This window comes from Macaca mulatta, chromosome 4, assembly GCF_049350105.2.
Source record: "Macaca mulatta isolate MMU2019108-1 chromosome 4, T2T-MMU8v2.0, whole genome shotgun sequence".
Taxonomy (NCBI): Eukaryota; Metazoa; Chordata; class Mammalia; order Primates; family Cercopithecidae; genus Macaca; species Macaca mulatta.
In genome coordinates, this window is record NC_133409.1 from 14509788 (window position 1) to 14525334 (window position 15547).

General features: G+C 41.8%; 1 protein-coding gene across 4 annotated transcripts in view; it reads right to left on the reverse strand.

The window, feature by feature from the left end:
• The window catches only part of PPIL6 (peptidylprolyl isomerase like 6), a 47259-nt gene that overhangs the window by 17325 nt on the left and 14387 nt on the right, over positions 1-15547 (reverse strand). For all 4 annotated transcript variants that reach the window (XM_077999279.1, XM_028847022.2, XM_028847021.2 and 1 more), the window contains one exon: positions 7964-8020. In XM_077999279.1, the coding sequence (XP_077855405.1) occupies positions 7964-8020 (57 nt within the window). The remainder of the gene's footprint in view (positions 1-7963; positions 8021-15547) is intronic.

Sequence of the window (15547 nt, forward strand, 5' to 3'; positions counted from 1 at the left end):
TATGAACAACCTACCCGGTTACACAGATATAACCAGGGCACTGACCCCAACTACAGCTGGTCAACTATCAAGTGCTTTCCCAAGTCTCACCTGGTTTTTACCTCTCGTAGAACCTTGGATAGTTATTTTTTGTTTCTAATTTTTGGCCCTTGCTTATTTAACCTCTTAGTAAAAGTTTGTGTTTTCTAGATTACAACAGTTCCAGGTAAAAAACAATGCTGGCACAAGGCTTCCAATCTATCCCATCTACTGACCTGGAGAATTAAAGTGTCCTGCCTGTGGGCCCCTTACATCAGGTATCCAGAGATTTTTTTACTCCTCCAGTGCTAGGCAGGGCTTATCCTATGCCCATGAGCTCAGCAGGAAGCAGTTACAGAAGACTGGCCTTTACCCTTCTGCAGCCCCCTTAAGATTAGGGAGGAGGACCTAATTTCTGAGGGGGGAGATGAGGTAGGAGGCAGGACTTGACTCCAGAGGTGGGGCTCAGACAATGGACCAGATTGAGGACTAGCTAAAATAGGGCCAGGGTGAAAGCACCTTTCAATCAGACCTGTCCATCAGTATGCCATGTCAATTTACTGTTGCCATGGCAACACCTGGGCGTTATTGGTCTTTTCCATGGTATCTAATGATCCAAAAGTTACTATCCCTTTCCTGCATAAACTGCCCCTTAATCTGCATGTAATTAAAAGTGGGTATAAATGTGACTGTAAAACTGTCCTGAGCTGCTACTCTCTGTCTGCGGGTTAGCCCTGCTCTGCAGGAGCAGTCACGGAGCTATAACACCACCAGAGCTGTAACACTGCCTGTTCAATAAAGCTGTTTTCTTCTAAAAAGGAATTACCAATGACATTCTTCATGGAAATAGAAAAAACAATCCTAAAATTTACATAGAACGACCAAAGACTCAGAATAGCCAAAGCTATCTTAAGCAAAAAGAACAAAACTGAAGGAATCACATTACCTGACTTCAAATTATACTACAGAGCTATAGTAACCAAGACAGTATGGTACTGGCATAAAAACAGACACACAGACCAACGGAACACAATAGATAACCCAGAAACAAATCCACACACTCATAGTGAACTCATACTCATTTTCGACAAAGGTGCCAAGAACATAAGCTGAGGAAAATACTTCAATAAATAATACTGGGAAAACTGGATATCCATATGCAGAAGAATGAAACTAGACCCCTACCTCTCACCATATACAAAAATTAAATCAAAATGGATTAAAGACTTAAATATAAGCCCTCAAGCTATGAAACTACTACAAGAAAACATCGGGGAAACTCTCTGGACAAATGGGATCATATCAAGTTAAAAAGCTTCTGCACAACAAAGGAAACAATCAACAAAGTGAAGAGATGGCTGGGTGTGGTAGCTCATACCTGTAATTCCAGCACTTTGGTAGGCTGTGGCGGGCAGATCACGAGGTCAGGAGTTCAAGACCAGCCTGGCTAACATGGTGAAACCCTGTCTCTACTAAAAATACAAAAATTAGCCAGGCGTGGTTGTGTGCGTCTGTAATCCCAGCTATTTGGGAGGCTGAGGGAGGAGAATTGCTTGAACCCAGGTGGCAGAGGTTGCAGTGAGCTGAGATGGCACCACTGCATTCTATCCTGGGTGACAGAGTGAAACTCTGTCTCAAAAAAACAAACAAAAAACCCACAGAAAATATTTGTAAACTACCCATCTGACAAGGGATTAATAACCAGAATATATAAGGAGCTCAAATAACTCTATAGGAAAAAACCTAATAATCAGATTACAAAATGGGCAAAAGATTTGAATAGACATTTCTCAAAAGAAAACATACAAATGGCAAACAGGCATATGAAAAGGTGCTCAACACCACTGAACATCAGAGAAACATAAACCCAAACTACAATGAGGTATCATCTCACTCCAGTTAAAATGGCTTTTACCCAAAAGACAGGCAATAACAAATGCTGGCAAGGATGTGGAGGAAACGGGACCCTTGTACACTGTTGGTGGGAATGTAAATTAACCACTATGGAGAACAGTTTGGAGGTTCCTCAAAAAACTAAAAATAGAGCTACCATATGATCCAGCAATCTCACTGCTGGGTATATACCCAAAAGAAAGGAAATCATTATATCAAAGAGATATCTGCACTCCTATGTTTGTTGCAGCACTGTTCACAGTCACCAAGATTTGGAAGCAACCTAAGTGTCCATCAACAGATGAATGGATAAAGAAAATGTAGTACATATACACAATGGAGTACTATTCAGCCATAAAAAGGAATGAGATCATGTCATTTGCAACAACCTGGATGGGACTGGAGGTCATTATGCTAAGTGAAATAAGCCAGGCACAGAAAGACAAACATAACATGTTCTCATGTATTTGTGAGATCTAAAAATCAAAACAAATGAAATCATGGAGACAGAGAGTAGAAGGATGGTTACCAGAGACTGGGAAGGGTAGTGGGGGTTAAAGTGGGGTGGTGGGGATGGTTAATAGTCACAAAAAAATAGAAAAAATGAATAAGACCTTGTATTTGATAGAAAAACAGGGCGACTACAGTCAATAATAATTGTATCTTTTAAAATAAAAGTGTATAATTGGATTGTTTGTAACACACAGGACAACTGCTAGAGGAGATGGATACCCTATTTTACATGATGTGATTATTTTGCATTGCTTGCCTGTATCAAAATATCTCAAGTACCCCATAAAGATATACACCTACTATGTACCCACAAAAATTAAAGCAAACAAAAAAAATTCCTCTGCCTACCTTGTACTTCTTTTAGGACTATGTTGTATTTTTATTTCCTCTTGTGTTCCTTGTGGTTTACTCACTTCTGAAATTATTTTTCTTTCATTGCTTTCCTCAGCCCTTCTTTCCTCAGCCCTGTCACATCATGTTTAAGTTTTTCTAATTCTGATTTATGACCTCTTTCATGTCTTGTGTCATTTTCTTAATGTCTTTTAGCTTTTTTTTTTTTTTTTTTTTTTTTTTTGAGACAAGGTCTTACTGTGCTGCCCAGGCTGGAGTGCAGTGGTGCAATCTTGGCTCACTGCAGCCTCTGCCTCCCAGGCTCAAGCGATCTTCCCACCTCAGTCTCCTGAGTAGCTGGGATTACAGGTGTGCACCACTATGCCCAGCTAATTTTTGTATTTTTTGTAGAGATAGGGTTTGCCATGTTGCCCAGGCTTCTTTTAGCTTATTTTGATATAGACTGTTACAGTTTTGATCTACAGTTGACCCTTAAACCATGTGGGGGTTAGGGACACCAACCCCTTGGAGCAGTCAAAAATCCACATATAACTTTTGACTCCCCAGTAACTTAACTACTAATAGTCTGCAACGGACTAGATGCCTTATCAGTAACATAAACAGTCGATTACATATATTTGGTGTGCTATATGTATTGTATACTGTATCCTTACAATAAAATAAGCTAAAGAAAATAAGATGTTATAAAGAAAATCATAAGGAAGAGAAAATATATTTACTATTCATTAAGTGGAAGTGGATCATCATAACGGTCTTCATCCTTGTCACACTGAGTAGGCTGAGGAGGAGGAAGAGAAGGAGTTGGTCTTGCTGTCTCAGGGGTGGCAGAGGCAGAGGTGGATGAGGTGGAAGGGGAGGCAGGAAAGGCAGGCACACCTGTGTAACTTTACGGAAATACATTATAATTTCTGTTTGACTTTTTGCTTTTTCATTTCTCTAGTAATGTTTCCATACAGTATCAATCCTTCTTCCACTCTTTGCTTTAGTTTCATTGCTCTTATCATAAAAGGGTCTATGTTGTAAAAGACGTCAAAAGTAGTCTTGAGTAACTGGAACCCTTCCGCCAGATTGTCTAGTGTCGATTTGTTTCCTGACACTGCTTCTTCTATGTCTTCTTCCTCATGATCTGGCACTGGTTCGGAGGCACTCATCTCCATCAAGTCATCTTTTAATGCCTCTGTTGTGGTATATATTAGGCCCTGAATTTCTCCAAGATCCGTATCTTGACAATGTTCACCCCTCATCTTTTTTGTCATACCCACAAATCTCTTTCATGATTTCCTTTATGGGCTCTGTCATAAATCCCATGAAGACAAGCACATCTGGGCACAATTTTCTCCAGCAGAAACTTGTTTTGAGCTTGATGGCTTTCATGACTTTTTCTATAACAACAATGGCATCTTGAATGGTATAATCCTTCCAGACTTTCATGATGTTCTCTCTATTGGGGTTCTCTTCCATGATGTTGACAATCCTTTCCATAGAGTATCATGTGTAATCAGCCTTAAAGGTCCTTATGACCCCCAAACTAGAGGCTGAATTAGACATGTTGTGTTTGAGGGCGAGTAGACCACTTTCATGCCTTCAGTGTTGAACTCATGGTGTTCTGGTGGCCAGGGGCATCATCATTCAATATCAAAAGAACTTTTTAAAAGGTAGTCCCTTACTGGCAAGGTACTTCCTAACTTCAGGGAGAAAGTATTGATGGAACCAATCTAGAAAAAGGGTTCTCATTGTCCAGCCCTTTTTGTACAACCAAAAGGCTGGCAGTGGGTGTTTAGGTTAGCAGCTTTATGGTTAGGGGTAGTCTGGATCATAAACCCAACTGCATTGGCCCAAAACAGTACAGTTAGCCTATTCCTTTCTGCCTTAAATGCTAGTGCTTACTTCTCTTACTCATAAATGTCTTTTGTGGCTTTTTTTTTTTTTTTTTGACAAGAGTCTTACTCTCTCTCCTAGGCTGAAGTACAATGGCGCGATCTCGGCTCACTGCAACCTTTGCCTCCTGAGTTCAGCGATTCTCCTGCCTCAGCCTTCCAAGTAGCTGGGATTACAGGCACCTGCCATCACACTCAGCTACGTTTTATATTTTCAGTAGAGACAGGGTTTCACCATGTTGGCCAGGCCAGTCTTGAACTCCTGACTTCAGGTGATCCGCCCGCCTCAGCCTCCCAAAGTGCTGGGATTTCAGGTGTGAGCCACCACGCCCGGCCTTTTGGTGGCTTTTTTTTTTTTTTCCAGAATAGGTCACTTTTGTCTGCCATAAAACTTGTTCAGGTAGATATCCTTTTTCCTCTCATTTTGTTAAAGACATCTTGGAATTCACCTTCTGCCTCTTGGTCAGAAGAAGCTCCTTCTCCTGTTATCTGGACATTTTTAAAGCCAAACTTTTTTCTAAAATTATCAAACCATCTTTTGCTGGAATTAAATTCTCCAGTTTTAGGTCTTTTACCTTCCTTTTGTTTTAAGTTGTCATATAATAGCTTTGCTTTTTCTCAAATCATAGTAGAGTCTATAGTTCTGCCTTTCTTATAGCCATCCTGTGCCCACATAAAAGCTGCATTTTCAATACAAGACAAAAAAGGTATTTTGCAGGCTAGGCATGGTGGCTCACACTTGTAATCCCAATGACTTAGGAGGCCAACTCAGGAGGACCACTTGAGCCCAGGAGTTGGAGACCAGCTTGGACAACAGAGCAAGACCCCATCTCTATAAATTTTTTTTTTTTTTTTTTTTTTTTTTTTGAGACGGAGTCTCGCTACCGCCCAGGCTGGAGTGCAGTGGCCGGATCTCAGCTCACTGCAAGCTCCGCCTCCCGGGTTTACGCCATTCTCCTGCCTCAGCCTCCCGAGCAGTTGGGACTACAGGCGCCTGCCACCGCACCCGGCTAGTTTTTTGTATTTTTTTAGTAGAGACGGGGTTTCACCGTGTTAGCCAGGATGGTCTCGATCTCCTGACCTCGTGATCCGCCCGTCTCGGCCTCCCAAAGTGCTGGGACTACAGGCTTGAGCCACCGCGCCCGGCCAAATTTTTTTTTTTTTAATTAGCTAGCATGGTGGCATGCACCTGTAGCCCTAGTTACCTGGGAGGTTGAGGCAGGAAGATCCCTTGAGCTCAGGAGTTTAATGTTACCATGAGCTATGAGCACTTTAGTCTGGACAACAAAGTGAGACACTGTCACTTTAAAAAAAAAAAAAAAAGGTAAAAGTATTTCACAAAAAAGTGCAAGGTTTTCACACCTGATGGTATAGCTGCAGTGGCAGCTTCTCCAAAAAATGCTCTCATATATTTATTGAAAACAAGCCAAGCTAGGTGGTAGTCCAAGTAGGCAGCAGTCCCACCTACTCAGGAGGCTAAGGTGGGAAGACTGCTTGAGCCCAGGAGTTCAAGTCCAGCTTGGGGAACATAGTGAGACCCTGTCTCTATTTTTTTTTTTTTTTAAAGAAACTGTAAGTTTCTTTAAGTGGACTCGTATAGTTCAAATCCATGTTGCTCCAGGGTCGACTGTATCCTATGAGCATATCTTTCTAGGGTACATTCATTATCAGTGCTGATGTTACTCTGCTCCTTATTCTCTTTATTCTTATAATCACCTTGAAACTTCCATTGTTCATTTTAATATAAAATTAGCGTAATAGTGGTCAGAATCAAAATGTACTCATGTGTGTTTAAAAAATGCTGACAAATAGAGCCAAGGAAAGCTATGAACAGAGAACTCTCACACTTGTATGCCTGATAACAAAACAATCACAAAGAACTACAAAAGCCACAACCTTGCATAAAGGCCATTGCAACCTTATGCAGGAAATATTAATACTTTTGCAGGGACACCTGTCCAGTCCAACCTTGGACCCTTGTTACTGATCGCTGTAGCCAAGGATAATCATTTCAAAACAATAATGAAATCTTCCCCAATTTTCCTTTAAAACCCTTTCTCTCCCTTTACCTTCCTGAATATGCACATTGTTTCCTACGGCACACGTATGCCTACTGCAATGCCCTATTCCTGAAGAAACATCATTTTCTTTCAGAGAACCTCTCTTTGTTATATAGGGTGACATTAGTTTTTCTAAATGTCAGAGGATATGTCTTTAGAAAGAACGTAGATTTTCTAGTTTCAAAAGGCTCCCTCTTGCATGTTGAAAATCTTGCATGTTGAAGCATGTGGCTTTCTTCCTTAAATTTCTGGCTCTGTTCCTATTCCCTCTTTGTCATGATTGTCCCTGTATCCTGATTAATTTTGATGCCATTCCCAGCAGTTCCACCTGCATGGGAGACTGTCCTAGAAGAGAGCCTTGTCAGATCAGTTTTGAGAGTGTACAGGGGTTAGACTGCTCCTGCCTCTTCCAACCTTCCTGGGGGACCCTTGTACTCACACACTATTGGCTACTTAGGGGATCCTAAGTGCCCTATTCTTGGGAAGCCCTGCCGTCTTCCACACTGTTGGTTTGTTGTTTGTCTTTACCTGTTTGTATTTTGGAATTTAGGTAGATTCCTTGTCACCTACTTTTGTTGTAAATGTTATACAGGATTTTTCTACCGACAGCAATCTTTTCTTTTTTTTTCGAGACTGAGTCTCACTCTGTCGCCCAGGCTAGAGTGCAGTGGCACCATCTCAGCTCACTGCAACCTCTGTGTTCCAGGTTCAAGTGATTCTCCTGCCTCAGCCTCCTGAGGAGCTGGGAGGCGTGCGCCATCATGCCTGGCTAATTTTTGTATTTTTAGTAGAGATGGAGTTTCACCATATTAGCCAGGCTGATCTCGAACTCCTGACCTCAAATGATCCGCCCACCTCAGCCTCCCAAAGTGCTGGGATTATAGGCGTGAGTCACAATACCTGGCTACCTGACAGCAATCTAAATAGAATGATTATCAAGGTACCAGTTCTAAGTATCAGCACGGAAAATTACAAGTCCTAAAAATATAAATTCCCTTTGACGCTACAATCCTAATTCTGGGATTTATCCTGAAGAAATAATATCATTAGCTAAGTGAAAAAATATGTGCATATGAAGCTGCTCTGGTCGGGCCTTAGGGTGCTTCCCCCCAATCTGCTCATTTTTAACTCTTGCTTTTACTGTTAAGTATTGCCCCCAGTGATATCTTATCTGGAATCGTGAAACTGTCCAGTCCTGTTAAGTTTGAATAATCAACTAATATATAACTAACAAAATGTAAAGATACATACCTTCAAATGTTGGTCCATAAATCGACTCTCCATTATCTCCTTTTCCATACACTATATCTGAGAAATAGCAATAAATAAACATTAGAATTTTGAGATGAAAAGATTTAGGATGCAGTAATGACAGGGAAAAAATGTTGCTTTAAATGATGATTCCAAGGCTGAGGTGGGATGATCACTGGAGCCCAGGAGTTTGAGACCAGCCTGAGCAACATAATGAGACTCTATCTCCATTAAAAAAAAAAAAAAAAAAGGAATCAGCCAGGTATGGTAGCTCATGCCTATAATCCCAGCACTTTGGGAAGCCGAGGTAGGCAGATCACCTGAGGCCAGGAGTTCAAAACCAGCCTGGCCAACACAGTGAAACCCCGTCTCTACTAAAAATACAAAAATCAGCTGGGCATGGTGGCATGTGCCTGTAATCCCAGCTACTAGGGAGGCTGATACAGGAGAATTGCTTGAACTCAGGAGGCGGAGGTTGCAGTGAGCCGAGATTGCGCCGTTGCACTCCAGCCTGAGCAACAAGAGTGAAACTCCATCTCAAAAAAAAAAAAAAAAAAAAAAAGAATACAATATGATTCCACTTATACCAATGAATAAAGTTACCTAATTGTTCAATATCCATACTACAAAAAATTACTATAATAATTTCACTTGTATTTTGTAAGCACTTTTACATTCATAATGCAAACTTTTGAAAGGATGAAGCATTAAATTATAATTGTGGTCACAATTTTTCAAAAGTATGTTCACATAAATCCTGCTTACTTCATAAATTATTCCACAGTCCATCGTGCTTTTCTGAAATTAAGATTAAACTAAGAGGCTAAAACAGGAAAAGTAAGTTATTTTTAGAATATGTATAAAAAATGGAACCAGGCGTGGCGACTCACACCTGTAATCCCAGCATTTTGGGAGGCCTAAGCAGGCAAATCACTTGAGGCCAGGAGTTTGAGACCAGCCTGGCCAACATGGTGAAACCTGTCTCTACCAAAAATACAAAAATTAGCTGGGTGTGGTGGCTGGTGCCTGTAATCCCAGCTACTTGGGAGGCTGAGGCAGGAGAATCGCTTAAACCCAGGAGGTGCAGCTTGCAGTGAGCCAAGATCGCGCCACTGCACTCCAGCTCGGGTGACAGAGCAAGACTCCATCTCAAAAAAAAGAAAAAAAGAAAAAGAATATGAATAAAAAATACGTGCTGCAAACAGAATTCATGTTTAAAATTTCATATCCTGTAGTGATAACTCATTTATTTACCTAGTGTATTGGAAATAAAGTTTCCTATAATGTAACAAGTATTTTTTCAGGTGTTCACATGCTATGCATATTTTGGTTTAGACAATGCTCCCACTATAAAAAGACTCCATGAACAACTTATTTTTTATCTATCCACAGCTAAAAGAGGAGCAAAGCTAAGAGTGGGCTCTGAGGTCTGTCCTCTCTCCCCCATCCTCCCCATCAGTATCTCTCTACGAACTTCAGCTCTACTCCGCTCCCTCCTTTAATACAGTGCTCAATAAATGTTTATTGAAGGACTACGCTTTTTAAAGTCAGTATGAGCAATTTACCTAGAATAAAAGTGTGTGTGCTATTTTTCAAAGAAAACTGATGCAACATCAAGCATGTAAAAAGAATTTATCCCAGAAAGGCCATGCAGCATTTAAATTATACTATTTCAAAAGCTGGCTCAGAAGTTAATTGATAAGCCTTATTAAGTCTCCACCCCGACTCACCTAACACTCAGCCACAGTTCACTACACAGCCCCAGGCAACTCTCGAAAGGAAGCTGTCATGGCTGAAGGCTAAATCTGGAAATGGGGAAGCTGAGGGCCCCCCCTCATCAATTCCTTCAGATCCTAGGGGTTGGTTCTCTCAGGGAACTCCGCCCAGGTGGTCTTCTCCCCTGCCAACTTACCTACCCATTGGTCACATTCCTTTACCCCCTCCCTCCCACACTCACCAACATTACTCTTGTCCTCTGCTTCAGATCTCATAGGTGAATATTTTATATTGACACCATTTCAATCTGTATTTACTATTCTTTTTTTGTGGCCACAGTCCACCCTCTTGAATTCAGCCCTGTATATCTGATATTATTGCTATACTTCTGACAACAAATTCAGAGTGCCGAATACTGGTTTAAGCAAACTTTAAAGTCAGATGATTTTGATGAAAATGTTGATGTTGGTTACTTTTTCCAAGACTGTTTGCTTATCTGTATAAACAGGGATAATGGTAACTGCCTCACAGGTAGCTCTGAGGATGAAATGAAATAACACAGGTAGAGCACTTGGGCAGTGCCTGGCAGAATGTCATGCCCATGTAGCATCACATGCTTCTAGAATGCCCCCTCTCATTATCATCATCTTCATCATTCTGCTCAATATGATGATGATGATAGTAAAATGCATTAAATTTATCTCAAAAGATCCTTCTGAACTCACACTGAAGAAATGTCTTATGAATACAGGAAATGTGGTAAGGGCCTTTGGTGTTCTAGTTCTATTTGATGATATAAAACAACTCATTCTGGAGAAGAGCTCTGAATGCACAGAATGTGGCCAGGTACGGTGGCTCATGCCTGTAATCCCAGCAGTTTGGGAGGCCGAGGTGGGAGGGTTGCTTGAGGCCAGGAGTTCAAGACCAGCCTGGGCAATATAGTGAGACCCTGTCTCTACAAATTTTTTTTTTCGAGACAGAGTCTTGATCTGTTGCCCAGGCTGGAGTGCAATGGCACCATCTTGGCTCACTGCAACCTCCGCCACTCGGGTTTAACCAATTCTCCTGCCTCAGCCTCCTGAGCAGCTAGGACTATAGGCACGTGCCACCACGCCCAGCTAATTTTTGTATTTTTAGTAGAGATGGGGCTTCACCATATTGGCCAGGCTGGTCTCAAACTCCTGACCTCATGATCCACCTGCCTTGGCCTCCCAAAGTGCTGGAATTACAAGCGTGAGCCACCGTGCTCAGCCTACAGAAATTTTTAAAACTTAGCTGGTCATGGCGGCATGTGCTGGTAATCCCTGCTACTTGAGAGGCTGAAGTGGGAGGAGTTCAAGGCTGCAGTGAGACCTATGATCATGCCATTGCATTAGAGCCTGGGTGATAGGCTAAGACCCATGCCTATATTCCCAACACTTTGGTAGGGCTGAGGCAAGAGGATTGAGTCTTTGAGTCCAGGAGTTCAGGACCAGCCTGGGCAACATAGAGAGACCCTCTCTTTACAAAAAATTTTTTTTAATTTGCCAGGCATGGTAATGTGTGTCTGTAATTCCAGCTACTTGGGAGGCTGAGGTGGGAAGATCACTTGAGTCCGGGAGGTTGAGGCTGCAGTGAGCTGTGATTGTGCCACTGCTCTCAGCCTGAGCAACAGAACAAGACCCTGTCTCAAAAAAAAGAATGTGGGAATACCTTCATTTCTCTCGAATCCATTCAAAGTCACATAATAATACACACTGGAGGTGGACCTTATAAATATAAAAACACATACTTGATTAGAACCCTAGTAGTTGGAAAAACACAGAAAAGTTCATTTAGACAATTAATTTAAAAGTCGTGTGAAAACTCGTACTGGAAAGAAATCCTATAGATGTAAGTCAAATGGAAAGCCTGAAGCATATTAATTATTTTGTAATGCTCGAGAAAATTCCCAACATGAATGAAATGTTTTATGAGTTATAAACATATTGCGCTTATCAAAGCAGCTCATTCTGTTTTTATTTGTTTTTACTACTTTCATTCATATCTCTTTACCTTCAGCCAACTCACACCATAGCAACGCTCATTCTTAAAGAGAATCTCTAGACTATGGATTTCCACTTTTTTTTACAAGGGAAAGCTGAGGTAAGAATTCGGTATGTTTTCTTTAAGCAATAATACATGAGTTCAGCCGGGCACGGTGGCTCACGCCTGTAATCCCAGCACTTTGGGAGGCCGAGGTGGGCAGATCACGTGAGGTTGGGAGTTCAAGACCAGTCTGGCCAAAATGGTGAAACCCCATCTCTACTAAAAATACAAAAAGTTAGCTGGGCATGGTGGAGCTTGCCTATATCCCTGCTACTTGGGAGGCTGAGGCAGGAGGATCACTTGAACCCCAGAGGTGGAGGTTGCAGTGAGCTGAGATGGTGCCATGTAATCCAACCTGGATGACAAAGCGCGACTCTGTCTCAACATAATAATAATAATATAATATATGAGTTCAATAGGTACTTTTTTTTTTCTAAAGCCAGTTAATAAAATTTTCCTCTATCCATTTTAAAGTGTGTTGGATGTATGGGTGAAATGAAATGTATTTCTAATATATAGGTAGGTTTAATTGTTAATAGTTGGGTAATTGTTCTGTGACTAATGGGCTATTGAAAAATGAATCTTTGTTAAGTGCTTGAATTTTCTTACATCCTCGCCCATTTTATATATATATCTTTTAGTCTTATGTAAAACATGATCATTTTTGTGTAAAAGAGTTTGTTTCATTTTCTTTGATTAACAAAGAGTTGGTGTTGATTTTTTTTTTTTTTTTTTTGAGATGGAGTCTCGCTCTGTCACCCAGGCTGGAGTACAGTGGTGCAATCCGGCTCACTGCAAGCTCCGCCTCCCAGGTTCACGCCATTCTCCTGCCTCAGTCTCCCGAGTAGCTGGGACTACAGGCACCCGCCACCACGCCCGGCTGATTTTTTGTATTTTTAGTAGAGATGGGGTTTCACCATGTTAGCCAGGATGGTCTTGATCTCCTGACCTCGTGATCCGCCCGCCTCGGCCTCCCAAAGTGCTCCCAAATTACAGGCGCGAGCCACCGCGCCGGGCCGACTTTTTTAATCCTTCTGAAGGAAGTAGGCCTCGAGGGAGCCCAAGGGAGAATCCAACCAAAGTGGTAGAACGACTTGCTATCTTAACTTTGGACTTTCAAAATGCAGAGAATGTATGTTTCCTGTTTAACCATCTATTTTCCTTCTTTCTCTGTCTTTCTTCCTTCTTTTCTTTCTACAAGTATTTATTAAGCACCTACTATATCTCAAACACTGTTGTAGTACCTGGGATACCATAGTGAATAAAATAGATAAAAATTTCTGCCCCCATGGAATTTAGAGGAACAGACAATAAACAAATGAACTCAGAAACATATGGTAGTATGTCTAATGATGAAAAGTGCTAGGAAGAAAGATAAAGCAAGGTAAGGAGTAGGAGGGTGGAAGGAGGGGTGAGCAGAGTGTGTGGAAAGATGGCAGTTTCATATAGGATGGGACGGTAAGGCCTTGCTGAGATAAACTCTGGGCAATAATCAGAAACAAGGGATACCTGCAGGAACAGGTTGGGTGATGTGTGCCCCAGGCAAAATAAACGAGGCCTCAGGGCCCATGTATGCTTGATGTGCTTAGGCAGCAGCCAGAGCCCGTGTGTGCAACAGAGTGTGTAAGACGTCAGAAGATAAGTTGTGGGGAGAAGGGACAGGCAGTGTCCACTGGGTAGAGCCTGTTAGTCCCAAAGGGCAAGCAACAGTGCCTGGAGGCATCCTAAAGCACAGCACAAAACCACATTTAGCTCCTGCCCTCCAACATTCTACATAGTCCCGTGGTATCAAAGGCATGTGAACCAGAGCAACTTCATCTTGAATAGGAGCTGGGTAAAATGAGGCTGAGACCTACTGGGCTGCATTCCCAGATGGTTATTGCATTCTGAGTCACAGGATTAGATAGGAGGTCGGCACAAGATACAGGTCATAAAGACCTTCTGATAAAACAGGCTGCAGTAAAGAAGCCAGCTAAAACCCACCAAAACCAAGATGGCGATGAGAGTGACCTCTGGTCGTCCTCACTGATATACTCCCATTAGTGCCATGACAGTTTAAAAATGCCATGGCAATGTCAGGAAGTTACCCTACATGGTCTCAAAAAGGGAAGCATGAATAATCCACCTTTAGCATATAATCAAAAAATAGCCACAAAACTGGGCAACCAGCAGACCTCGGGGGCTGCTGTGCCTTCAGAGTAGCCATTCTTCTGTTCCTTTACTTTCCTAATAAACTTACTCACACTTTACTCAACAAACTCGCCCTGAATTCTTTCTTGTGAGAGATTCAGGAACCCTCTCTTGGGGTCTGGATCGTGGAAACTGGACATCTGTAGGGAGAGAGGATGTTTCCAGAGCTTGGCACTTTCAACACACCAGGTCATTGAATCCTCACCACATCCTGTGATATTCTTATCATTATCCCCATTTGATGATTAAGCAACTGATTCAGAGAGGTTCAGTGGCATATCCAAGATGGTATAACTTACATGAATCAGAGCTTGGCTTTGAATCTAGCAATCCCACTTTTTCCTAAGCCATCCTTAACATTGCTGCCTCACTGTTTGAAAACATGACCCAAGACCTGGGCACTTTACTATTTGGAAATTTTACTTTAAATAAATAAAAACACAAACAAATAATACGACCTACTTTTCCCAGATCTTGCAAGGGTGGTGGGAGCTAAGCAAAAACAAAAATAAAACGAAACAAAAGAACGCAGCATCTGAGGCTGGGTGTGGTGGCTCATGCCTGTAATCTCAGCACTTTGGGAGGCTGAGGCGGGCGGATCACCTGAGGTCAGGAGTTCAAGACCAGCCTGACCAACATGGCAAAACCTGTCTCTACTAAAAAAATAGAAAAATTAGCCGAGTGTGGGGGTGGGCCCCTGTAATCCCGGCTACTAGGGAGGCTGAGGCAGGGAGAACTGCTTGAATCCGGGAGGTGGAGCTTGAAGTGAGCCGAGATCGTGCCACTGCACTACAGCCTGGGCGACAGAGTGAGACTCCGTCTCAAAAAAAAAAAAAAAAGAACACAGCATCTGAAAGCCTAGCACATGAGAGTCAACACTGAACTCAGTGTCAGGAGCCCCTAATATTAACGGGCCCCCTTGAGAAATGTTTTATACTAACAAAAAATGGAAAACCATCTAAATGTTCACCAATGGGAAATTAATTGAACTGGTATAGCAATATGATAAAAAAAAAAAAAAAACCTAGGCAGACGCTAAATGTTTTGTATGTTTATGTTCATTGGCATAGTTAGATCGATACTACATATTCAGTGGAAAGACACAAAATGGAAAAACACTTGAAAGTGAGGTTAGATAACAATACTTGCGGTATGATCTCATTGTGGAGAAACCAAAGGGAAAATAACTTGATTTAACATGCAGGATGCTCAGAATATATCTCTGTTTTTCTCCTCATCAGCATCAGAATGTTCCAGATCATACAAAAAATGGTCAACACCAATTTAAGCTTCTCAATGTGTCATCGAGTTCAAGCAAATCTCCTTTGACACTAAGCCAATTATTTGTAAATTGCTGCCTGGTTGCTCCCTATGGAATATCCCCCAAAAGGCACCCAAAATTTAATTCCATGCTTTTAATCAGACACCTAGTCTATGTAAAACCAAAGGACTGACCTGAAAAGAAAGCGAACATAGAAACCAAACTCCTTTAGACATTACTTTTTTTTTTTTTTTTTTTGAGACAGAGTCTCGCTCGGTCGCCCAGGCTGGAGTGCAGTGGCACGATCTGGGCTCACTGCAAGCTCCGCCTCCCGGGTTCACACCATTCTC